This window comes from Bos indicus x Bos taurus, chromosome 11 (assembly GCF_003369695.1).
Source record: "Bos indicus x Bos taurus breed Angus x Brahman F1 hybrid chromosome 11, Bos_hybrid_MaternalHap_v2.0, whole genome shotgun sequence".
NCBI classification, from domain to species: domain Eukaryota; kingdom Metazoa; phylum Chordata; class Mammalia; order Artiodactyla; family Bovidae; genus Bos; species Bos indicus x Bos taurus.
The window spans coordinates 63,271,430-63,298,206 of NC_040086.1; the positions used below are offsets into that span (position 1 = coordinate 63,271,430).

The 26,777-nt window shown below is 39.0% G+C and overlaps 1 protein-coding gene across 2 annotated transcripts in view; it reads left to right on the forward strand.

The window, feature by feature from the left end:
* ACTR2 (ARP2 actin related protein 2 homolog) overlaps nt 1-24,784 on the forward strand; it is a 37,883-nt gene extending 13,099 nt beyond the window's left edge. The window contains exons 4-9 of one of the 2 annotated variants that reach the window (XM_027555642.1): nt 3,200-3,272; nt 6,772-6,908; nt 8,198-8,347; nt 11,512-11,657; nt 19,629-19,761; nt 23,090-24,776. In XM_027555642.1, the coding sequence (XP_027411443.1) occupies nt 3,200-3,272; nt 6,772-6,908; nt 8,198-8,347; nt 11,512-11,657; nt 19,629-19,761; nt 23,090-23,260 (810 nt within the window). In that variant the 3' untranslated portion in view covers nt 23,261-24,776. Of the gene's footprint in view, nt 1-3,199; nt 3,273-6,771; nt 6,909-8,197; nt 8,348-11,511; nt 11,658-19,628; nt 19,762-23,089 lie in introns of both variants that reach the window. The other variant, XM_027555641.1, reaches the window with a different exon arrangement.
* Nucleotides 24,785-26,777: the final 1,993 nt, after the last annotated feature.

The window sequence follows — 26,777 nt, forward strand, 5'->3', positions numbered from 1 at the left end:
AGTAAACAAAGCCAAAATCCTGCTGCTATGGAATTTACCATCTAGCAGGGGAAAATAGACCAAAAAAAAATGAATTAATTGAATGGTTTATTAGAAGATACTAGATGCTGAAAGAGGGGTGGGAAAGAGTAAGGGAGATGGGGCATGAAGGAAGGCTGCGTTTTTCATAGGTTGTGGTAGTACGTATCTGTAAGGTGATATTTAAACGGAGGGAGTTAGCCAGTAACTAACTGGGGGAAAAGCATTCCAGGCAAAGGAGTAACCAGTGTAAAGGTCTTGAAATGGGAGCAAGTGTGGCATATTAGTCAACAAGGAAGCCAGTGTGGGAGAGCAACAGGAGATGAGGTGGGAGAAATAATGGGGCCAAATCATCTAGGGCCTTGTAGGTTCTTATAGGAAATTAGATTTAAACTCTGAGTGAAATGTAGGGCTGTTACAAGGAAGAGCTATTACAGATGGAGGTTTCTGTGGCTGCTGTGTTGAATGTAGAACATAAGGAGGCAAGGGTAGAAGAAAGACAAGTTTGGAGACTTTTTCAGTTATCTAGACACCCAGATAATGATGGTTAGGATTAGGGGTAATAGCAGAGAAGGTAATGATAAGTGGCCAGATTGTGGCTCTGTTTCGAAGGTAGGGCCAAAAAAAAAAATCCTGATTTCTTAAATACATGTGATAGAGAGGTAACTCTCAAAGTTTCACTTGAGCAAAGACAGAGTAGAACAGGATTGGGGAGGGAAATTGATCAGGAGTTCAGTTTTGGACATGTTAGGTTTTCGTTAGACATCCAAGCAAAAATGGTTATATATATAAGGTCAAGTTCAGGAGAAAAGTCTGAGACTGGAGGTATAAACTTGGGAGTCACGAGGATATAGATAATATAGTTAACCAAAGAAGTGATAGCAGACAGTGGGGGAATGCTGGGGGCCAGGGAGATGGGAGGGCTCGGGAAGAGAGGTGGAAACAGTAACGAGGTAGGCAGTTAAAGAGCAAAAAGTCTACATTCTTAGTACTTTAGATGGGTAACTTTGCAACAGTTATCTTTCATTTTGTTATATATGAGATAGGAAATTTTAATTACTTTGGATTTTATTAGCTTTCCAGATACTGCTTAATGTAAGTAAATGTTTTGTTTTACTCATTGACTATGTTGAGATGTTGATGGAAATTTTAGAAGAGATTTAAAATTTTTGTTTTTTCAAATTTTGAGATTGTGGTTTTAGCTACAGAATCCATATCATTTTTTATGGTTCATTTTTTTCCCCCCTCCTAGCCACCCCTGAAACTATGAAAGATGGGCTTTATTGTATTTATATTTTAATTGTGCTTTATACTTTCTAAATGATTTATAGTTACTAATAGTTTGTAATGGATAAGTGGTCATTTATAATTGCTCTTTATTTTTAGCAATGCATTGCAAAAACAGAGTGTAGAGATATTTTTGTATTGAATCAAGAGGTTATGAGACAAGGAAACCTCTTTCAAAAAAATAATACAGTAGCAGAATGGAAACCAAGTTTTCTTTCAACTGAAAATTCAGGGAGATGGCATTTGCTATGTAGTGGATAACACCATATCTGCCATCCACTAACTAACTATTTGACTAGGACAGATATTTTTTTTAAACTGCAGAAATGACAAGAATTAGTTTTACTACACACTCTAAGGACTCTTCTTAGTTCAATGCTCTTTTTTACTTGTAAATACAAATATGACTATGACTGATAATGCCCCATTTTAATCTCATTCAGAAAGTTGTTTCTGAACTACAAATACTTCTTAATGATCTTATGAATAAAAACAAATTTGACAGACTGTCAAGTTGATAAATGCAAATACAGTTGATAAATGCAAATGACCTTTGAACAACACAAGGTTAAGGGTGCCAATCCCCCTCAGTCAAAATTTGTGTAAAACTTTATAATTTGCCCTCTGTATCCCAGGTTCTGTATCCCTGGATTCAGCTGATCTCGGATCATGTGATGGTGTAGTATTTATTTATTAAAAAAAATCTTCAATTAAATGAACCTGCACAATTCAGAACAACCTGTGTTGTTCAAGGGTCAGCTATATACCAATTTCATCCCTGTAGCAGGGGGATAAAGGATGATGGAATAGAATACTAGTCAGAAAATTTAGTTGCTTAATTGATGAGTTTGTGTTTCAGAGTTGTAAAATTTATTTATTAGGATTTAAAAAAATTTTTTAATTTAGTTTTATTGAAGTATGGTTGATTTACAATGCTGTGTTAAGTTTCAGGTATACAGAATAGTGATTTAGAGGTTTTTTTGTTTTGTTTTGGCTGTAGCATGTGGGATCTTAGTTCCCTGACCAGGGATCGTGCCCCCAGCAGTGGAAACACAGAGTTTTAACCACTGGACCACTATGGAATTCCCCAGAGTTGAAAAAATTTAAACTGAATATCATTCTCATTGTGATCAGTTGTAAAATTTCTAAATATCAGATGTTCATAGTGGTAGTCTGCACTGCCAGTCAGTGAATGCTAACTGTGGATGACAGAGAAAATCCTACAGAATATTCCTGGCCAACCTGCGATATGGACAGTGAGCAGCATTGTGAGCAGAGAGGACGTGAAGGAGCTCCTCATCCCTGCAGTGGACCTCAGCACAGGGTGGAGCACAGACTCAGCAGCTGAGCAGCTTCTGAATCTGCCAGCATTCAAGAATTGTTTAGTTTTGTTTCCCTGCTGTACCGTTTATTACGTGGAGGTAGAGCCACAGTCTTGCTTGGCCCAGGTTGAGGGAAAGGGATGGGAAGGTTGGCAGTTAAGTAGTTTGTATAGTTTGTCTTTGAATTAAAAGACATTTCCCTTAAGGGACATGAGTTGAGAAGGTCTTGTTCAAAAACAGAACACTTTGTTTCACTCTTACCTGCCATTAGTTAAAAACTCTCAGAAATCTTTGCTTTGTAGAACTTAAGAAATGCTTGGGGACTCAGTGTGTATTTTTAAAAAAAATCCGTCCTCAAAATTGGGGCTGCCTGACAGCAGGACTTTAGTAGAGGCAAGAAACAGCTGTAGAGAATGGAAGATTCTTTTGGGTCCTTTGATTCTATTTTGATCAGCTAATCCACTCTGGCCATCAAGAAAGCATATATTAATATATATATATATATATATTACATTATATGTATAATGTAATTTTAAAATACTAATGTTCTCCCTTTCCTTTTGCACTTTTAGGTAATGTTTGAAACTTACCAGTTTTCTGGTGTGTATGTAGCTATCCAGGCAGTCCTGACTTTGTATGCTCAAGGTAGGTGAAGCTTAACTTTCAGTATCATTAATTCAGCAAACATTTGTTACATGTATTTTATGTCAGAGGAATTTGATTTCTCAGGAAGTTTTAAGTCCCAGAAAGCTCAGTTTCATGTATTTATATTTATTCAAATACTCCACAGTTTGTCAAATAAAATATACACATTTTTATTTTCTTTACTAAACATTAATGAATTCAGCAAACATTTGTTACATGTATTTTATGTCAGAGGAATTTGATTTCTCAGAAAGTTTTAAGTCCCAGAAAGCTCAGTTTCATGTATTTATATTTATTCAAATACTCCACAGTTTGTCAAATAAAATATACACATTTTTATTTTCTTTACTAAACAATGAAGGACTTAAGAAACTTCTCAGTTTTTTTTAATAAGTAGGAAGTTTCTTCTTTTAGACTATTTAAGAAAATTTTTGAAGGAAGGAGTGAACGTGGACTCTGTCCTCAGAATTGTCAAGAGTTTAAAAAAGCCAGAAAGGTTCATATAAAATTATCTTTGTCAAATACATAATAGATTAAATATAAAAGAAAAGACAGATGTTTGAGAGTACCTTCCCAACTTTGAAGTGGGTTGAATGGAGGGGACCTACTTTTCCTTTGTTTTCTTGGTACTGCCATTAGTAACTGCCTCTGTATCTGCTGGGAATAAAATAGTAGCCATGTAGGGAGAGCTCTGTATCCTGATGATCTTGTGGAGAACTTATGAGGCCATCAGATATGTGCTCAGAGCCTGTTGGGCACTTAAAATGTAAAGATCCCTCAAGAACTTACACTCTTAATGGGGGAAAGATTCAGAAATTGATTTAGCATGTCAGAGAAGGTTTCTGAAGGAGGTGACAACTAAATGTCAAGCCTTAGTACTTACGTGGTCTGTGACAGTACAGTCAACCCTTGAACAGTGCTGATTTGAACTGTATGACTCCGCTTATACATGGATATTTTTCAGTAGTAAATACTACAGTACTGCAAGGTCCATAGTTGGTTGAATCGGGATGCAAAGGGCCAGCTGTAAGTTATATGCAGGTTAACCCCCACATTGTTCAAGGGTCAGTTGTGTTAAGAAACAAATTTTAATATTATGGTGATCCATCTGATTCTACACATAGATGAGTAAAAATCACTTTGTCAAAATACATACTAGGTTTTAAAGCTGTCTTTACTACTTCATGTAGATACTAAGAAAATACCTGGGGAGAATTAAATTTTTAAAGAGGCTTTATTCATTCACCAAGTGTGTCATGAGCTTGGTGTTCTGTTTAGGACAGAGGATACGGCGGTGAGTCAGCTCCTCGATAAGCTACATGTGGTCTCCTTGCCCTTTCGTCCATTATAGCCAGGGTCTGAGGAGCTCGTGTTTGTCTGCATCTAGGAAATTGTGTTTCATTTTTTAAGTACATTTCAGAATTTATTTTAGAAAATACTTTGGAAAAATAGATATTAAAATTTTTGAATCTAAGCTTTGAAACTGGTGATTCCAGTTAGTGGGTGGAGATGGGACACTTCTGCTGAAATGAATTTTTGCTTTAATTGAATAAAATTGACCTTAACAGATATTTCTAGCAATATTCATAAATTTATTTCTGTCCAAGGAGAAGATATCCTCTCTTAACTCCTGATATTTAGCTGCTTTTGTTTAAATATTTAATTCTTAGTTTTGAGAAGTGATAATCCAGTAATTCTAATCAAAAGAACTCTTCAGCCGAAGAGAACTCTTCACCTTGCATAAAAATAAGGTGGCTAAAAGCTACCAGTTAAGTCAAAAGAGTAAGAAGCTACATTTGGAACCAGGAAAGGCTTTTGAATAAGAGAGGTGACATGGTGATTCAAGAAAGTGTATCTGACTGCATTTTGTGTACAGGATTGAGGGGAATAACTGGAATTATGGAGTGAGTTAGAGGTTAAAATGGTCAGGGAGGGTATGAATGAAAAGTTAAGAACTAGATTGAGCTTTAAAGAATCCTTCAGAATTGAAGGAGAAAGAGTGAGTAATCTAGTGTTAGTTGGTATTACTGGGAGCATTTTTGAATTAATGATACTGTGGATTCTTCTTTCTTGCAATAGAAAGTCTCTTGTTTAAAAGAAAGCAACCTTAAGAGGCAGCATATGATTTTTTTTATGAAAATTGAAAAATCAGTCAAGGAAAAACAAATTATATGAACTTAGTAGGAGATGTTTTGAATAAATGTGTTCAGAGATAAATTAGATGTTTTGTGCATAAGAAAGAAGGAGAGAGTATTCAGGGATGGGACAGTGATAAAATAATAAGCTTAAGCAACTGTAGATAATACATACTCTGGTTAAAAGTATCATTAGACTTAAAAACTGCTAGAAAATGTGATTTAGAAATTTTTTTTTTCCTGAATTAACTCTGGCACAAAAGGTGAAACACTAACTTTCAGTCATTTGTACTTTTATATATTTTTTTAAATTTCATTTTATTATTACTATTTTTGTTTTTGGCCATACTGCACTGCATGTGGGATCTTAATTCCACACCCCCCTGACCAGGGATCAAACCCACTTGTCCCCTACATTAGAAGCATGCAGTCTTAACCACTGTACCATCAGGGAAGTCCCCATTTATACCGTTAAATAGCACATAATGAGAAACAAAGAGACTTTCCAGGTGGCGCTAGTGGTAAAGAACCCACCTGCCAGTGCAGAAGATATAACAGACGTGAGTTCCATCCCTGAGTCAGGAAGAGCCCCTGGAGGAGGCCATGGCAACCCACTCCAGTATTCTTGTCTGAAGAATCTCATGGACAGAGGAACCTCGTGGGCTACAGTCCATAGGGTCACAAATAGCTGGACACGACTGAAGCGACTAAGAACACACGCACTCGCAAGAGAGAAGATAGCTTCTTTGCTGGTCTTTTTTTAAAAAGTTTAACTGACAGTGTCTTTCTTGATTTTGGTGAATAATTGAAGTGATTCTTTGGCTAGTTAAGATGAATTATTCTCAGATTTCTAGCTATTTTGTATGAACAGAAATTTTCCAAACAGCAGAGTTTTGAATATACTATATGACAAAAATAATAATAAAGAACTAGATTATTTTAGCAGATTCACTATTAACTTGTGTAATTACCCTTCACAGTGGTTTTCATAAAAGTTATCTATGATACTTTAGAGAATTTGACTTCAGGGGAATTCAGGGATCAAGATTAAAGTTAGGATTAAAGACCATGTTGTATTTTTCAGTCGTCAGTCTGAGGGTCTGTTTCTTCCCATCACTGGGGGAGCACATGATTGGACTAAAGGTCTCACAGGAGGCATGTGAGAGAACACTGACTTCAGTGTCTGTCTGTTAGAAATAAACTGCAAAATAAGCAAATAAGAAAGAAGTGCTAGCTGTTAGACCATTTTGGTTGGTGATGTTTCTAATCAGAAGCCAGCATCTTTGAATATTGAAATACTTGAAATTTGCTGGCTTTGATTTCTGATTTGGCTTTTTGTTTACAACTTCATGATTCTTCTACAGGTTTATTAACTGGAGTCGTGGTGGACTCTGGAGATGGTGTGACTCACATTTGCCCAGTGTATGAAGGCTTTTCTCTCCCTCACCTTACCAGGAGACTGGATATTGCCGGGAGGGATATTACCAGATATCTTATCAAGGTAAGCAAAAGAGAATATCATGGAATTAGATTTTGTAAGTTTGTATATATATCTACTTAAAATTGAATGTATCACCTCAGGATTCTAGTGAATCTGCACCACCAGAGAAGTGGCCCAGTATTTTAAAATTCATATAAAAATCTGTATAAGATTCACACACATGATCTCTTGTGTACTAATGAGAGTTCATCATTATGTAATTATAATTTGCCTTTCCTGAGGAATGGGAAGAGAGGTATGTTAAAGGTGGAAGAAGACTCTTAAGACTTCCTTGAACAACTTGGGCAGCCTTTCAGCCGTAAAACCCTCTTTGAACAAGATGTATATTAAAATTTATTTGTGAATGAAATTAGTGATGATATTCTTTAAAACATTGCTAGATAAAGTATACATTTAAGGCCACTCTTTGGAAGCATGTGTGGTTTTTGTAATGTGGGGGGGAAAAGATTTAGAATATTGTCTGTACCAGAACTCTATAGTTAGTACATTCTCTCCAGGTCAGTGGTTCTCAATCAGGGATGGTGCTACTCCTCCAGGGATACTTTGAAATGTCTGGAGACATTTTTGGTTGTTAACATCTTTGCAGGAAGGCTGCTAAACATTCTGCAGTGAACAGGGCATCCCCCACAACAAAGGATTATAAGGTCCAATATGTCACTGGTACTACTGTGGGAAGACTGTTCTGGGTTGTGTTAAGTCTTCGTATTGACATTGGGTTAGTAATAAGATTGGTGATGAGAATTATACTATCATTCTAAGCCAGAGTTCTGTTTGAGGGTGACTGCCAAAGGATTGTCCAAGAGTTTTCCTTTGACTGTAAACACAAAGATCAGAGGATTTGTAGTTTTTATGTGAAAAGTCTGATTTGTTTATGATGTATATCGTGTGTGTTTTGTTTTTCCTGTCAGGTTGAATTCTCGTTTTTGTTTGTCTATTTAGCAAATACTATTGCCCCTCTAATATGTGTCAGTCATATTTCACAGTTATGGCATTGACTGAGTAAATTGCAGATTATAGGAATCCAGTGCTAAAATATTATTTATTAATAGATATTTTGCCCATTTATTATTCATGAACTGTAAATTCTGTCACTCCCTATGAAACTTTTCTGTGAAAGTGAAATGTAAACTCTTATGGTGAGTAATATTCTCCTTTCTGAAATAGTAAGAGCTAAGGTTCTGCTGTCCATTGTATTTGGTATTGATGTGACATGCTTAGCATTAATCCCTTTTGTGGACTTGAACTCACTCAGATTAATTGTGGACTTAATTGCTGTTTTTTTGTACCAGCTGCTTCTGTTGCGGGGATATGCCTTCAACCATTCTGCTGATTTTGAAACGGTTCGCATGATTAAAGAAAAGTTGTGTTATGTGGGATATAATATTGAGCAAGAGCAGAAACTGGCCTTAGAAACCACAGTATTGGTTGAATCTTACACAGTAAGTATATCTGGTGTATGATATATATATGGTTTTAAAGTAGGTGACAGTGACTGTTGGTGTGTGCTTAAGGAGGTTTTCTTGAAATCCAGTACTTTGGGTTTGGGTTGTTATAATTTGTATATATATGACCTTTAATGTCTTTCTACATTATGATACTATGATTTAATAAAGCAAGAATCATATATTGCTTTTCTACTTTAGGATACAGTTAGATATGAAATGTTATTTTGAGATTCTAGTACCTGGAATTGGAGAAGGCAATGGCACCCCACTCCAGTACTCTTGCCTGGAAAATCCCATGGACAGAGGAGGCTGGTAGGCTGCAGTCTATGGGGTCGCTAAGAGTCAGACATGACTGAGCGACTTCACTTTCACTTTTTACTTTCATGCATTGGAGAAGGAAATGGCAACCCACTCCAGTGTTCTTGCCTGGAGAATCCCAGGGACGGGGGAGCCTGGTGGGCTGCCGTCTATGGGGTTGCATAGAGTCAGACACGACTGAAGTGACTTAGCAGCAGCAGTACCTGGAGTAGCATTTTTCAGCATGGGTTTCACATAATGTTATTTCTCTGAGATGTTAGTAGATCGTGACAGAAATTAAAATGAAGGGTTACATTGTCAGATAAGTTTGGGAGAGAGTCAGTTTCACTTTATTAAAGGACTTCTCAGAACCTTTGATATGCTGAATTGTACATGATTACAGTATTCTTAGCATTTCATGGGACTGGTATTCTAAGATAGTTTGGAAAATGGTCTTCCTATAGAATTGCTTTAACAATTCAATAGGTGGCAGTCTTCCTGACTTAGTATTTTCTTAATGAGATGTTCAGAACAAGTGTTAACTTGAAATTGTAACTAATGATTCTTAGAACCAAGTTATAATTTATATCAGAGGAGTTGAATTTTCAGTGTATTGCTGCCTTAAGTCTGTCATTTTCATCTGGGTATAAAGTGCTTCCATACTGTGTCTTTGATCTGCTACTGTTGTTTAGTCGCTGCTGCTGCTGCTGCTAAGTCGCTTCAGTCGTGTCTGACTCTGTGCGACCCCATAGACGGCAGCCCACCAGGCTCCCTAGTCCCTGGGATTCTCCAGGCAAGAACACTGGAGTGGGTTGCCATTTCCTTCTCCAATGCATGAAAGTGAAAAGTGAAAGGGAAGTCGCTCAGTTGTGTCCGACTCTCAGCGACCCCATGGACTGCAGCCCACCAGGCTCCTCCACCCATGGGACTTTCCAGGCAAGAGTACTAAGTCATATCTAACTCTTTGCGACCCCATGGACGCCTGCCAGGCTCCTCTGTCCATGCCATTTCCCAGGCAAGAATACTGGAGTGGGTTGCCATTTCCTTCTCCAGGGGATCTTCCCAACCCAGGGATTGAACCCTTGGCAGGCAGATTCTTTACCACTGAGCCACCAAAACTGAAATTGAGTGATAGGCAATAAAAGCAAGTATTCTTCCACCATTTAATTCATATAAAACAGAGCATATCATAAATATGTACAAAATAGTCACTTTAAAAATAATTTAAAATTTTTATAAGTTATGTTGTTTCATTTTAGAAGATAATGATCCAGATAGACAATAAATCAGTACTTTGCAACTCAATCATCTACAGATTTGCCCTAGGGATTCTTTCCTGAGGCCTTCTTGATAGTTCCCCTAGATTTATAATTTATTGTCTACCTGACTTTGGAAGAAAGTGTCATGAGACAGAGGATAAGGGAACTAGAAATATAAAACATATTTTATCTCTTCATTCCTGTCTCAGAATTTGAGGCAGGTTACAAAAGTATTTGTGACAAATAAACGGGGAACTGATGAAGAGGGAAAATAGTGGACAAATAGAGGATAGGATAAGGTTTGGTGCAGAGAAATTGGGAGGCATACAGTTTTAACAGTTCTGAAAGGTAAGTAGTTCCTAGGGTAGGTGGCCCCGAGCTGATCTCCAGCCAGAGCTTTGAGAAAAGCCACATTGTCCAGGTGTAGATGTTTTATGCTAGTGATACTCTGCCATGTGAAGTCTTCCCATATACCTTGGGTGAGTTCATGTGGTTTTTAAAGTCACTGGATGGTTGTGTTTATTTTGTTAAGGGTAAATTAAAAAAAATTTTTTTTTATAAAGTTTATAAAAAGATAATTGTGGAGTTTTTGAAAGATGTGATTGTGTTGCACGTACTGTATACAGTTAGAGCAAACATGGAGTAAATGTCTTTAAGGACTTGCTTTGAGATACTTCGTCATGTTGGAAAGTGAGTTTGGGAATCTAAATATAGTTATTATAATTACATTATTTTAAACTGATACACTGTTAGAAATGTTAAGGTAAAACTAATTCTGGTCTGTCATATAGAAATGTGTCAAATGCCAGTATATACCAGGATGCTTGTTACTTAGGTCAATTCTGTGAATTGTGAGAGAGTTTTTGTTTAACATTTCTCATTTAATTAAACATAAACATGATGTAACTTAAGGGTTAACAGGGTCATATGTTAGTGGTATCTTACCAGTTGCTTAAATCTTATTTTCTTAAAATTATATTTATCTACTTAAAAATTTAATAGAACCTAGTAAGTAGGATACAACAGAATTGCCTGCTAAAAAATAGATTAGTGTCCTTAAGCTTTTTTGATCATAAGATTTTCCTTGGATTAAATGATTTGATAGAAGTTTCACACATGATATAAAGTATTTGATGGCAAAAAAATAGTTCCCCAGAATAATTATTTGTTGAAAGAAATTTAAAATTTTTAATTGAATGTGTCTGTGCTACATGGTAAAAATCTCTATAAACTCAAAAATGTGTTAAAATGATAAAGAGAAGCAGCATTGACTCCGGCAAAAGTCCAGTTGCTGTGGGTGATCAGCACTTTCTGTAGTGCTCACTTGCACACACCTGTAGACATCACACATTTGTGTATTGGTGACTCTTTAAGGAAATTCCTACTGTTTGGAAAGGCAGGACATATCATTTCAAAAGCAGAAAAGAGCATGATAATAAAAACAGTTATTTTAATGTATTTTACTTTGTCTTTTTTCAAAAATGTATTTTGGGAGAAATATATTGCTAATGATTTTGGTTATAAAACAGGCATACTAACATCTAAAGAATACTGGGAACTTTTAAAATCTTTTGCTGATACCTGATTGTTCTTGGTCTCTAGCTCCCAGATGGCCGCATTATCAAAGTCGGGGGAGAGAGGTTTGAAGCACCGGAAGCTCTGTTTCAGCCTCACTTGATCAATGTCGAGGGAGTAGGTGTTGCTGAATTGCTTTTTAACACAATCCAGGCGGCTGACATTGATACCAGGTACTTTAGAAATGGTTGTTTCAAAGTAGCTTATCAGAAATAGATGGAATATAAATAGCTAGAGTGACCAAGTTGTCTGTTGTCTCACCCGAGTTTTTGATAGGATGACACTGGTTGTTGAATGACATATATCATTGTGTCACAGATGCCCGTTTAAACTTATTTTGAAATAGTTTAAATGTTGCAAGTTTCCAGAATAGAAAGGAGGACTCCTGTACACTACCCAGTTTTCCATTTTTCTGATTTCAGCAATCTACGTGTTTATGTGCTCTCCCTTTCTCTCTCTCCTATTCTCGAGTCATTTGAGAATAGGTTGAATATGTAAGTCCTCTTTACTCCTTAATGTTTACTTTGTGGCTCTTAGGAATGAGGCTGTTCTCTTATAGCGGCAGTGCAGTTACTGAGTTCAGGGGATTGATTGCTGATGCACTTTTATCTGCCACCCTCATTTCAGTTCTGTTCTTTGTCCCAGTAATGTCCTTTATACAGTTTTTCTTTTTTCTGGTAAAGGGTCAGAACTGAGACCACACCTTGTATGTAGTTGTCATGTCTCTTAGTAACCTTTCATCTGTTGTAATTCCTCAGTCTTTCATGACATTGATATTTTTGCAGACTACAGTTTGGGTATGAATGTTTTCTCATGATTAAATTTAGATTGTGCCTTTTTGGCTGGAACACTACTTAAGTGATGTGTCCTTCTTAGGTTATCACATCCAGAAGTGATGTCAGTTTGCTCCTGTTTGGTGTTATTAGTGTTAAACTCTTAGTGAAGTTTCCTGTTTTCTCCATTGTATCAGTTCAGTTCAGTCGCTCAGTCGTGTCTGACTCTCTGCAACCCCATGGACTGCAGCACGCCAGGCCTCCCTGTCCATCACCAACTCCTGGAGTTTACTCAAACTCATGTCCATTGAGTCAGTGATGCCATACAACCATCTCATCCTCTGTCATCCCCTTCTCCTCCTGCCTTCAATCTTTGCCATATTCAGGGTCTTTTCAAGTGAGTAACTCTTCGCATCAGGTGGCCAAAGTATTGGAGTTTCATCTTCAACATCAGTCCTTTCAATGAACATTCAGAACTGATTTCCTTTAGGATGGACTGGTTGGATCTCCTTGCAGTCCAAGGGACTCTCAAGAGTCTTCTCCAACACCACAGTTCAAAAGCATCAATTCTTCGGTGCTCAGCTTTCTTCATAGTCCAACTCTCACATCCATACATGACTACTGGAAAAACCATAGCCTTGACTAGACGGACATTTGTTGGAAAAGCAGTGTCTCTGCTTTTGAATATGCTGTCTAGGTTGGTCATAACTTTTCTTCCAAGGAGCAAGCGTCTTTTAATTTCATGGCTGCAGTCACCATCTGCAGTGATTTTGGAGCCCCCAAAAATAAAGTCTGTCACCGTTTCCATTGTTTCCCCATCTATTTGCCATGAAGTGATGGGACCGGATGCCATGATCTTCGTTTTCTGAATGTTGAGCTTTAAGCCAACTATTTTACTCTCCTCTTTCACTTTCATCAAGAGGCTCTTTAGTTCTTCTTCACTTTCTGCCATAAGGGTGGTATCATCTGCATATCTGAGGTTATTGATATTTCTCCTGGCAATCTTGATTCCAGCTTGTGCTTCTTTCAGCCCAGCGTTTCTCATGATGTACTCTGCATAGAAGTTAAATAAGCAGGGTGACAGTATACAGCCTTGATGTACTCCTTTTCCTATTTGGAACCAGTCTGTTGTTCCATGTCCAGTTTTAACTGTTGCTTCCTGACCTACCTACAGATTTCTCAGGAAGCAGGTCAGGTGGTCTGGTATTCCCATCTCTTTCAGAATTTTCTAGTTCATTGTGATCCACACAGTCAAAGGCTTTGGCATTGTCAATAAAGCAGAAATAGATGTTTTTCTGGAACTCTTGCTTTTTCGATGATCCAGTGGACGTTGGCTATTTGATCTCTGGTTCCTCTGCCTTTTCTAAAACCAGCTTGAACATCTGCAAGTTCACAGTTCACGTATTGTTGAAGCCTGGCTTGGAGAATTTTGAACATTACTTGGCTAGCGTGTGAGATGAGTGCAATTGTGTAGTAGTTTGAACATTCTTTGGCATTGCCTTTCTTAGGGATTGGAATGAAAACTGACCTTTTCCAGTCCTGTGGCCATTGCTGAATTTTCCAAATTTGCTGGCATATTGAGTGCAGCACTTTCACAGCATCATCTTTTAGGATTTGAGATAGCTCAACTGAAATTCCATCAACCTCCACTAGCTTTGTTCATAGTGATGCTTCCTAAGGCCCACTTGACTTCACATTCCAGGATGTCTGTCTCTAGGTGAGTGATCACACCATTGTGTGATTATCTGGGTCATGAAGATCTTTTTTGTACAGTTTTTCTGTGTATTCTTGCCACCTCTTCTTAGTATCTTCTGCTTCTGTTAGGTCCATACTATTTCTGTCCTTTATTGAGCCCATCTTTGCATGAAATATTCCCTTGGTATCTCTCATTTTCTTGAAGAGATCTCTAGTCTTTTCCATTCTATTATTTTCCTCTGTTTCTTTGCACTGGTCACTGAGGAAGGCTTTCTTATCTCTCCTTGCTATTCTTTGGAACTCTGCATTCAAATGGGTATATCTTTCCTTTTCTCTTTCGCATTTCTTTTTCTTGGATGGTCTTGCTCCCTGTCTTCTAAACAGTGTCATAAACCACCGTCCATAGTTCATCAGGCACCCTGTCTATCAGATCTAGTCCCTTAAATCTATTTCTTACTTCCACTGTATAATCATTAGGGATTTGATTTAGGTCATACCTGAATGGTCTATTGGTTTTCCCTACTTTCTTCAATTTAAGTCTGAATTTGGTAGTAAGGAGTTCATGATCTGAGCCACAGTCAGCTCCTAGTCTTGTTTTTGCTGACTATATAGAGCTTATCCATCTTTGGCTGCAAAGAATATAATCAGTCTGATTTCTGTATTGACCATCTGGTGATGTCCATGTGTAGAGTCTTCTCTTGTGTTGTTGGAAGAGGGTGTTTGCTACAACCAGTGCATTCTCTTGGCAGAACTCTCTTAGCCTTTGCCCTGCTTCATTCTGTACTCCAGGTTCAAATTTGCCTGTTACTCCAGGTGTTTCTTGACTTCCTACTTTTGCATTCCAGTCCCCTATAATGAAAAGGACATCTATTTTGGGTGTTAATTCTAGAAGGTCTTGTAGGTCTTCATAGAACTGTTCAACTTCTTCAGCATTACTGGTCGGAGCATAGACTAGGATTACCATGATATTACCATGATTTGCCTTGGAAATGAAGCGATCCTTCTGTCGTTTTTGAGACTGCATCCAAGTACTGCATTTCAAACTCTTGTTGACTATGATGGGTATGCCATTTCTCCTATGGGATTCTTGCCAACAGTAGTAGATACAATGGTCATCTGAGTTAAATTCACCCATTCCAGTCCATTTTAGTTCCCTGATTCCTAAAATGTTGACGTGCACTCTTGCCATCTCCTGTTTGATCACTTCCAGTTTCTCTTGATTCATGGACCTAACATTTCAGGTTCCTATGCAATATTGCTCTTTACAGCATTGGAACTTGCTTCCATCACCAGTCACATCCACAACTGGGTATTGTTTTTGCTTTGTCTCCATCTCTTCATTCTTTCTGGAGTTATTTCTCCACTGATCTCCAGTAGCATATTGGGCACCTACCAACCTGGGGAGTTCATCTTTCAGTGTCCTATCTTTTTGCCTTTTCATACTGTTCATGGGGTTCTCAAGGCAGGAATACTGGAGTGGTTTGCCATTTCCTTCTCCAGTGGACCACATTTTGTCAGAACCTTCCACCATGACCCATCTGTCTTGGGTGGCCCTACACGGCGTGGCTCACAGTTTCATTGAGTTAGACAAGGCTGTGCTCCGTGTGATTAGATTGGTTAGTTTTCTGTGATTGTGGTTTTCAGTTTGTCTGCCCTCTGATGGAAAAGGATAAGAGGCTTATGAAAGCTTCCTGATGGGATAGACTGACTGAGGGGGATACTGCATCTTGTTCTGATGGGCGGGGCCATGCTCAGTAAATCTTTAATCCAATTTCCTGTTGATGGGTGGAGCTGTGTTCCCTCCCTGCTATTTACCTGGGCCAAACTATGGTGGAGGCAATGAAGATAATGCTGGCCTCCCTCAAAAGATCTCATGCATGTACTGCTACCGTCCGAGCCCCCAAGCCTGCAGCAGGCCACCACCAACCCACACCTTCGCCCGAGGCTCCTGGACACCCATAGGCAAGTCTCCTGCGGGGTCACTGTTCCTTTCTCCTGGGTCCTGGTGCACAAGATTCTGTTGAACCCTCCAAGAGTCTATTTCCCAGTCTTAACGTAAGTTCTGGCAGCTTTATGGTGGGGTTAATGGCGACCTCCTCCAAGAGGACTTATGCCATATCCACACCCAGAGCCCCTGTTCCTGCGGCAGACCACAGCTGACCCGTACCTCCACAGGAGATGCTCAAACACAGTTCTGTCTCAGTCTCTGTGAGGTCCCCGGGTCCTGTGTGTACAAGGTTTGAGCCCTCTGAGCGTCCTCTCCATTGTATAGGTTGTATTTTTTTTTTTCCTGATTTATAAGTAATTTGTGGGAAAGTATTTTCAGTAGTGTCCAACTCTCTGCAACCCCATGGACTGTAGCCCGCCAGGCTCCTCTGTCCATGGAATTCTCTAGGCAAGAATACTGGAATGGGTAGCCATCCTTTTCTCGATCTTCCCAACCCAATGAATGAACCTGAGTCTCCTGCATTGCAGGCAGATTCTTTACCGTCTGAGCCACCAGAGAAGCCCGAAAATACTTTTGAGACTGTGTAAATCTCCTATTCTTCATCAGTTTCTGACTTCCACCCCTTTTATCATCAATTGATGGTTTTTGCCTAAATCCATTTTTATTGTGATGGTTGCAGAAAGATGATTTTTCTGATTCTGTCATTCCTTCTCTATTTATTAGTTGGCATTCTAGCATAAGGAACTGCCTTGCTTTCTCCCTTGTTTTTGTTAATTTTCAGTATGGACTTGCAATTTTATTCAGTGGATTATAGTTCTTATCCCTGCCTTATTTCATTTTGGTGCTGAATTGTTCCTGGTTTGGCCTGTGAGAGCCCCTGCAGCAGGCTTCTGTGTGCTTTGTCGTTTAGTTCCTAAGCCATGTCAGACTCACTGGGACTCCATGGACTATAACCGGGCTCCTCTGTTGGTGGGATTCTCCAGGCAAGAACATTGGAGTGGGTTGTTGTTTCCTTCTCCAGGCGCTCTTCTTTGCACCCTCATCTCTTCTGAGCGTGTTCTATTTCATTCTGTTTTGTGGCACAGGATATTCCCAGTTCATCTTTAATTTTGGTTTCTGAAAAGGCTGTTAAAACTAAACAAAGAAAGGACACTCAGAAGTATTACTCTCCCCACCCGTTGTCTTTCACCTTAGTGCTACTCCCTCTATTTCTTATTTTCTTACACAAGAGGTAGCATCTTGTGAATACTCTTTTGAACTTTGTTTTTTTCTCTTAATATATCTTAAACAATCTTATACCACTTCCTGTATGTTGTTATTGTTCTTTTTTCCAGTGTGTACATATAATGGCTTCTTCAGTGAATCCTGGTTATCTAGGTAGGGTCCATTATTTATGCTGACAGATAATGCTGCAATTAATAACCTTGTGCACACTGTATCTTTGTAGTGTTGGGATATATGTCCTGAAAAAATGCCTGAGCGGGGAATAGTTGGGTCAAAAGGCGAATGCGTGTGTGGTTTTGTTATTGCTTAATTCCCTTCTCTTTCCTACAGTCATGTCTGAGGACACTACAGCTGTTCACAGAGTTTGTCAACATTTTACTTGCATGTCAGTCTAATGAATGAGAAATGATATCTCAATGTAATTTTAACTTGCATTTCTCTTAAGATTGAAGTTGCATATAGTTTTCTGTGTGTTGTATGCTAAGTTGCTTCAGTTGTGTCCAACTCTTTGCAACCCATTGGACTGGAGCCCCTCCGGCTCCTCTGTCCATGGGGATTCTCCAGGCAAAAATACTGGAGTGGGTTACCATGGCCGCCTCCGGGGGTCTTCCTAACATAGGGATTGAACCCAAGTCTTTTACGTCTCCGGCATTGGCAGGCAGGTTCTTTACCACTGGAGCCAACTGGAAAGCCCGATGGATCATTTTTATATCTTTTCTTGGTGAATTAATCTGTTTGTGGCTTTTGCCTGTTATCTGTAAGATTTTTGTAATTTTTTTTTCCTCTCAATTTTTAAAGAAGTTCATTTTATTTGAGCTCTGTGGTCCATTTGCAGATATTTTGTAATTTTTCATTTGTCTCTTCTGGTGTTTCTGGCCACATAAAATTTTGGTTTTATTTAGTTGTATAAGAAGATTTATAATCTTTTATTGCAGCTTGAGTTTGAGTCACAGAAAGCTCTCCTCTTCACCCAAGTTGAGAAATTCACTCAGAAACATTTTACTAAGCAAGTGTTTGCTTACTTCTTTATTTAACCCTAATGAAATAACTGCCAAGTTTTTGTGGGAGGGTGGGGAACAGGACAATAATGGTAATTAGTAAAAATAGCAATTGGCTTAGAACAAGCTATAAATCTAATGGAAGATGATCAGAAGTCTAATCTAGACTTCGTAATTATGATAAGTTCTCATAGTGGGGATTGGGTAGATGCTTTTGTCCCTTGATGTAATGATCACTAATAGCAAGATTATATATAAAGGTGCATACCTGTTGGTGGTGATTGAAGTTTTGGTGATGCTAAGGCACTGGAGTCAGGTTTGGTACCCTTTCCACGTTGCTAGCCTCGGAAAGTTGCAGCACTCAGATTTTGTTCTGCATGTTCAGTGTATTGAAAGCATACATGTAGATGCTCACGGGCATATACCACATGTAGCTGTACTTCAGCTGCTTAGTTTATGTTACATTCATGCATGCATCTGCAATTAAATACAATACAAAACTGCTGCTGCTGCTGCTGCTAAGTCACTTCAGTCGTGTCTGACTCTGTGTGACCCCATAGACGGCAGCCCACCAGGCTCCCCAGTCCCTGGGATTCTCCAGGCAAGAACACTGGAGTGGGTTGCCATTTCCTTCTCCAATGCATGAAAGTGAAAAGTGAAAGTGAAGTCGCTCAGTCATGTCTGACGCTCAGCGACCCCATGGACTGCAGCCTACCAGGCTCCTCTGTCCATGGGATTTTCCAGGCAGGAGTACTGGAGTGGGGTGCCATTGCCTTCTCCTAGAAGCTAGAATTACAATAGCCTGAGCTCTTGAGAACCTGAAAGGAAGTAAAACCAGGAAGTGAGTTTGAGTGAAGCCAAAATGGATACAACTTAGCTCCTGAGTTTTACTAAAAAAGCTCCTCCAACCCTCACTTAGATTATACTGTTAATACTTTTACTCCATCTGCACTTATTTTAGATTTGATTATCTGGTATCATGACCAACAGCATATTTAAGGAAGAAAGACAGGGCTGCTATTAGAAGCAAGCACATCAATCTAACCAAAAATAATAGCCAGCGGCCTCAGAGCAGAGGAACAAAAGGGAAAACTACAAAAGGCAAATGGAAAAATTCAAAAGCTAGAAGTGGAGTCATGGTGGAATATAGTTTATTTTAGTAAACAACCACATCTAAGTGGCTCCGTGGAAGCACTATTACAGCCCAGCCCAAATACCGCTCCTTTGTTATGTGAACCAGTCGTTATTGAAAGACTTAATTACATTTGCAAGAAAATGTGTTATGTGCTTTAGGAGTATTGTCATCAAAATGGTAATAGATATTTTCTATATAAAGAGTTTGTTATCTGTTTATAGTAGTAATAGCAAGCATTCAGCCCTGCAGTTTACATGTTGAATTTTATTTAATTCTCCCAGCAACCTGAGGCTAATGTAAATAAAAGCAACTCTTGAAATACTGTTTTCCTAATCTGAAACCCCTAATGAATACCTGTTGTGTCTTCCTAGATCTGAGTTCTATAAGCACATTGTGCTTTCTGGAGGGTCTACTATGTACCCTGGTCTGCCATCCCGGTTGGAACGAGAGCTTAAACAGCTTTACTTAGAACGAGTATTGAAGGGTGATGTGGAAAAACTTTCTGTAAGTATCAGTCAGTACTCCAACTGTTAGCATCCTGTTAAAACCCTGTGAAATAGCTTGTGAATCTTGACAACCACCAGAGGGAGCAAGAAGTCTTCTAAACAAACGTCTACTGCAGCCCAGTGCAGCCTTGAAGAGTAGAAGTGGTTCAAGATGAGCTTTGTCCCAGCGTCCTAGTGCCAGCTGGCCTTTCTACTCAGTGAGCTGAGGCAGCCGGGTCCAGTGACACCTGTCGGTTCATCTGTAACCAGTAGCCTGAAGAACCTGCGGTACTGTGAAGGAAGGCTGTTGGGTTGTTTTTTTTTTAACTACGTCATCAACATTCGGTGCTACTCTTAGACTGTTTCGTATTTCTGATTTAAAATTATTTTCTGGCTGTTTCTTGCATATGTCTTTTATCTCCCCAATCAGGTAGTCTCCAGTTCTTTTGCATTCGTGTCAACAATCATAGCTCTTAAAACAGACTTTAGATAGTTGTTGATACATAGAGTGGAAAGAAGTTTTTAAACCAGGGTGTAACAGTTGATGGTTATTTGACATTGATTTTTCTCTACAAACCCTGGAATGTGTGAAGTACACTATCTGTACATACTACGTGCTCAGCTAGGAGTCATCTAATTCTAAGTTAATCTCTGAGGTTCACATGTACACCCGTGGTGGATTCATGTCAATGTAAGGCAAAACCACTACAATATTGTAAAGTAATTAGCCTCCAATTAAAATAAATAAATGTATATTTAAAAAAAGAAAAGCAGTTTAAAACATTTTAATTTTGTTTAAAAAAAACCTCTGAGGTTCATCTCACCAACTTTGGTCAGTTGTTTTAGATAATGAGATTACATCATACAGAGGGCTTTATATATTGGAGACACTATATTAGGACTTCCCTGATGCCTCAGACGGCAAAGTGTCTGTCTACAATACATCTTTCATTTGTGACTCAATTTATTGAAATTAAATTCTGTATGGACTCATACATTAAACCGATTAAAAGACTTAAAGGAGGCACGTTGTTGAAGTACTTCACTCGTCTGTCTGATGTTATTGAGTTATACATATAATTTAAAATCAGTCTTAGATGATTATTTAGCAAGTACTACTTGAACTCCTTCTATGTGCCAAACACTTGTCTGGGCAAAACAGTGGCGAACAAAACAAAATCTCTACTTTTAGTCTATGAATAATACTTTGGTTAGTAATAAGCACTATGAGGAAAAGTCAGGTTAGGGGCTCGAAAGTGGTAGTGATGAGGGGAGATGGTGTGCTCCTTCAGGTAGAGTGATCAGAGAAGGAGCCCAATGAGATAACTTTTGAACAAAGGCCGAAGGGAACGAGGAGCCTGACTCTGTGGGGAAGAATCTTCCAGGCAGTAACAGTCCTGAGTTACGGGGAGTGTGTAGGAGTGGCTGGAGCAGAGTAAGCAAGGGAGGGGACTAGGAGGTGAGCACAGAAAGGCAGTCAGGAGACTTCCGTGGTGTGGAGTTAAGACTCCACACTTCCACCGCAGGGGGTATGGGTTCGATCCCTGGTGGGGGAACTAATCCCACATGCCACATGGTACAACCAAAAAAAGAGGAAGGTAGTCAGGACGCAAGTCTTGTTCAGCCATGGTAAAGATTTTGGCTTTCCTTCTATTGAGATAGAGTCTTGGGAGGAACTTGAGCAGAGAAAGTAGTATCTGATTTGTTTAAAGGATTATTAAGTCTGATGTGGTGAGTACATGCTTGAGGAAAGGGAGGAAGAAAGGTGACCGTCGCAGGATGGGTTAGGAGGCTCTCAGAGGAGGGAGGAGCTGATGGATGTTTGTAAAATAAATGAGGAGGTGTGAAGTGGTGTCTTAGAGAGTGGAAGAGAGAAGAGAAATGTCATGGGGTTGCTGAGCATCTCTGAGGGGCTCAGTTGAGGTAAAGCTTAAAGTGGATGTTGAGTTTTTCTCACCCCACGCTCAGTTACTTGAGGGCAGGGGCAGAGCAGAGAGTTGATCACCTGAAATGGCATTCTGCCAAGCAAGGCAGAGAAGGACAGGGTCACTGAGGATGGTGTCAGGGCATGGTGGAGAGAGTGCGCCCACGCGCCACCGAGCAGGTCTGAGGAGAATTCCTCCGCATGAGGCTCTGTAGACACCATGGGCCCAGAGAGTGGTGGCTGGAATGGTCCAGAAGGGCGAGTTTCTGAGGGTCTCTGGAATGGCAGTAGTGAGAAACAGCAGCCCATTGCAACAGCTGCAGAGGCAGCGGTGTCCTCAAGGGTCAGCCAGGTTTCCCCAGGAGCAGGGTGGCCAGAGCACAGCCCAGGCCAGACCTGGCTGTTTGATAAATGGAGTTTTTGGGAACCTGGCCAAGCGGACTCCTTTGTCACCTAATATGTTACCTGTTGTCACACACTGTCTCTGGCTGCCTTTAGCTATTGCCAGAGTAGACCCCACAGAGCTTCAAGTATTTATCCTCTGATCCCTGTAGAAAAAGTTTGCAGACCCCTGCCTAAGAGTGAAAAAGTAACTAGAACAGTTAGAACAGTAGGTTAGCCTCAGAATTAATCAGTAAACAGGTTTTTTCTATGTCATATATTATGACAGATCCTACAGTTCATGTATGTGACATAAAGACAGTTAAGATGACAGCTATTTTGAGTATTTTTGCATGATTTGTGACTTTGTAAATAAAACTGCTACTTCATTTTAAGGTTTCTCTTGCATGTGTTGACTTACCATACAGAAGGAGGTCTCTCCTTGATGGCTACAGAGTGTAAAGCTTTTCCTGCTTGTCTTTAATTTTGTTTACTGTGTTCATTTTTTCCAACATCCTCATAATTTATCTTGACCATATTTGGCCTTGTTTATTCAAATATTCGTTTGAATTTGAAACAATAGAAAGTGAGCTTTGCTTATAAGAACTTAAATCTTTGTTGCCTGGGACTACGATCATAAGAGCATAAGACCTTGAAGGAAGTAAAAGTCCTCTTATCCCAACTCTTCACTTGATAGCTGGCTGGATGACTTGCCCATCAGTGAAACACCTGACACAGCCAGGACTCCGGTACTTGGGCTTTTAGTAGGGTGACCGTGGAATTCATTGTTCATATCAAGATGCTTTTGAGAGTGACACGGGGTGCAGTTAACACTGGGGCCACAGGTGTAAGTAGGGAGCGTTCTAAACACACTGGGATGGATTTGCGATCTCCTGTGAGTGGGGCAAGTTACACAAGGTCTCTCTCTCCTTCACATGTATACATCACAGGAGCTTTGTGAGAATTTAAGAAAAAGTCATTTTCATAAGACAGAAAACACCATGCACGTGTGACATTTTACTATCTCCTCTTTCTCCTGTAGAAATTCAAGATCCGCATTGAAGACCCGCCCCGCAGGAAGCACATGGTTTTCCTGGGAGGTGCAGTTCTAGCGGACATCATGAAGGACAAAGACAACTTCTGGATGACCCGACAGGAATACCAAGAAAAGGGTGTTCGTGTGCTGGAGAAACTCGGGGTGACGGTTCGATAAACTGTGAAGCTGGTTCCCATCACGCCCTAACGTGCTTTCTTTTTTTCCATTACTGCCAGTCTTTGAACTCATTCAACTCCAGGACCTGGAAGAGGCCTGTCTGTCTGTGCCCCTTGACTGGAAAGGTCAGGTTTTATTCTGGTGTCTTGCGGAAGTTGTGTTAAGTTTGTGTTAATGTGGGTAAATCTGACTGTTTAATTCTACCACTTCCCTGTGAACACAGGGAGAGGGCAAGGGTCCGGTCTGCTGCTTTGTTTCTTCTAAGTAGGCATTTAGATCATTCCTGTAGGCTTCCTATTTTCACTTTACTGCTCTAATGCTGCTAGTTTTAGTCTTTAGCACACTAGGTGGTATGCCTTTATTAGCATAAGAAAAACCTAACAGCTTTTACGTATTACTGGGGTGGGGGTAGTCAGGACTGGGTGGGTGGCTGCTGAGCCCTTTGTGGAGTTTCCTCTGTAGTGTGGTGCTTTCTACAGTTACTGCTGCAGCTTTAAGTACCTTAAAGCTTCTGGTGTTAACATTTTAGGGAAATGGTAGGCTCAGAACTAAACTGTTAGGGTGGGTTTTTGCGTGGAGGACAGGGGTAGTCTTTTGATATTCATTTTTTGATTTTTGAGCTTTTCTGCTCTAGGGTACGGGAGATGAACTTTATTTACAATACTTTGATTTGGCAGGTTTTCTTCTACTTTTGGTCTGCCTGGAACTGTTTCCATAAGATGTGAAAAGCAGGTGTAGTGTCCCATTATTATGTGGTTTGGGGATTTTTCATTTGTTTTTTAAAATTAACCATGTCAGCTGGGATTAGACTCCCTAGAATCTATCAGTGGAAAAGTAACATTGAAAAAATGCTTTTGGAAATTCAAATTTCAGACAAAAAGTGCTTAAGAGCTGGTATTTTTTCTAAGTGCTTCTGTTTATACCAGAAGCATTAAAGTAACCCAGTGCCAAGTACCATTCTTGAAAAATTCTTTTATATAACCGACCAGTGCTTATTTAATAAAAACAAGTAGATACATATAAATAATTACTGGCAGTAGGTTATAATTATTGGGTTAAAAATAACATTGAAATATGGGACTTTCTGCCAGTTGGGTAATTTTCACTAATTTTCTTTTGTTGTTGGTATGTTTTGATTTAAAACCTGAAAGTGGAGTAAAATATGACTATTTAAAATGTTGGCCCCCCAAAAATCAAGATTTAAATATGTACTTGTACTGAAAAAACTAATCATAACTACTAAATCTTAGCCATCTTAGGCTTGAAAGAAAAGTTGGTATTTTGTAAATGTTTGCAGACTTTCCTGTCAGAAAATCATATTTATGAATCTTGTCGGTATTGCTTGGTATCTGAAAAAAAATATCAAATAGTACCCAGACTTGAATTCCTTCTAAATTGAAAAATAAAGTTATAAGAGATTGTATCACTTCTGTTAATATTATGTATTTTTTTGTCTCTTTTACCTCAATTTGAACAAATAAAAGAAGTTTGCCTGCATGCTGGACATGCTTCAGTACACGTGAATAAGCCTGTGAATAATGTCTGTAAGATTTTAGGGACGTGGGTGTCAGAGTTGTGCTGAAATTCTAAAATGTTCCTAAATTATGTACTTACCAGTCCCCCTAGACTTTTGAATACTGAGTTGTTAAAGGACATCAATGCAGAACTAGTATCTACCAGTTGTTTATTTCAGGTAAATGGATTGACTCCTGACCTTTGATCATCATTTTAAAATATGGAGATAGAAAACAACAAAGAAGGGAATAGACTCTTAAATAAAACAGTGAAGACATTTGTCCCTTGAATGTAGAATTTGGTTTTAATTTTGTAATTTTGCTATCAAACATGACCATTAAAATATTAATATATAGAGAGTGTAATTTTTTAATTACATTTTTAAATTTTCCTATTCTAAGGTGAAATAATGCATTTAGTATAGTGATTTGGGGGTGGGGTAGGGAAATATCATTAATTGGAGTTGTCAGGTATGAGCCCTTCAGAAATGAAAATGTTTTCTTTTTTAAAAGAGATGTGATTGATAGCTCTTGAAAACCATTGTCACTTAAATTCCCAATGATGTTTAAAATTCTTTTCTTTTAAAATTAGAATTGCCAGTGCCTTGACCTTCGAGAAGGGTTTCTTAGAAATAAGTCCTACATTTGAACTTTTTTCCTTAAAATGGTATTGGATGTTAACTTTTACACAGTTCTGAGCACTGTCAACAATATCTGGAAAGTATTTTGAGAGATCAATGGAAAGTCAAACATCCTGATTTTAACATAAATACACTTCTTTTTGATTGAGGGAAAAAATCAGGTTTTTCAAAGTACATTTGAATTTTGTCTTTGTTTTTCCTCTCGATAGTATTTCTCTTTGGTTTCATTTTCTTATTTTTATTCATATTTTCATTTTTGCTAACACAGGACAGATTGACAACTTTATGCTAGTTGTTAGGCCAAGTTCAGTTCACTGTCAAATTATTTGACAAAAAAGAACTTACCTTTTGAAATGATTTTAAATGCATAAGGAAAAAAATAGAATAAGAGCAAGTCACAGCTAAAGCTCCATTAGAGACATTTTTCCCTCTAGGAGACTGTTTTGTCTCCTGGAAGATTTAAGGAGGCTTTGTCAGTGTTAGAAATGCTTAAGAGACCTATATGAACATGCCTCTTCTCATGCAGACTTTTAGGCATGTTGTTTTTAACAAAACAGCTAAAGACAGATGAAAATGTATTAAGCCAACCCTTTCTTACTTTTATACTAGCCTTTGAGGAGTACATGCAGGTGTTCTTGTTTCTCTTTCTCCATGAACTTGAATGCTAGAACCTCATGGCTCCCCTTCACTGCCAGAATTCCCAGGACATCCTCTGGTGTCTCCCATGCAGTCTCTTCCTGGTCACCTAAATTGTCATGTGACCTCTCTCTCCGTGTTACAGAGGAAGAAAATCTCAGGCCCTGTATTAGGTGTCATTGTGGATACAATGAATGTCTTGGTGCTCTTCACAGTTTTTTTTCCACCCACAAACTTTGTATAATTGAGTGTGGTGATTACTGCTAATTTTAGAACTTTTAAGGAGGGTACCCAACTAAAAGTGAACTAGAAACTCAAGGATTGATTTTATCTCAATATTTAACATGCTGTCTAACCTTGGACTTGTCCAACCACCCACAGTACCTGGGGTATTTGTAGGATCACTTTTTTCCTCCAGTTAAAATTTCTTGAACTATTAGAAGATTGAAAATGCTACATCCAAGGTAAGTGGAGGAGGTGGGAGAAGGACCTGGGAAAGTGTTAAGTAGTTCAGTTCAGTCGCTCAGTCATGTCCGACTCTCTGCGACCCCATGAATCGCAGCACGCCAGGCCTCCCTGTCCATCACCATCTCCCGGAGTTCACTCAAACTCATGTCCATTGAGTCGGTGATGCCATCCAGCCATCTCATCCTCTGTCGTCCCCCTTTCCTCCTGCCCCCAATCCCTCCCAGCATCAGAGTCTTTTCCAGTGAGTCAACTCTTTGC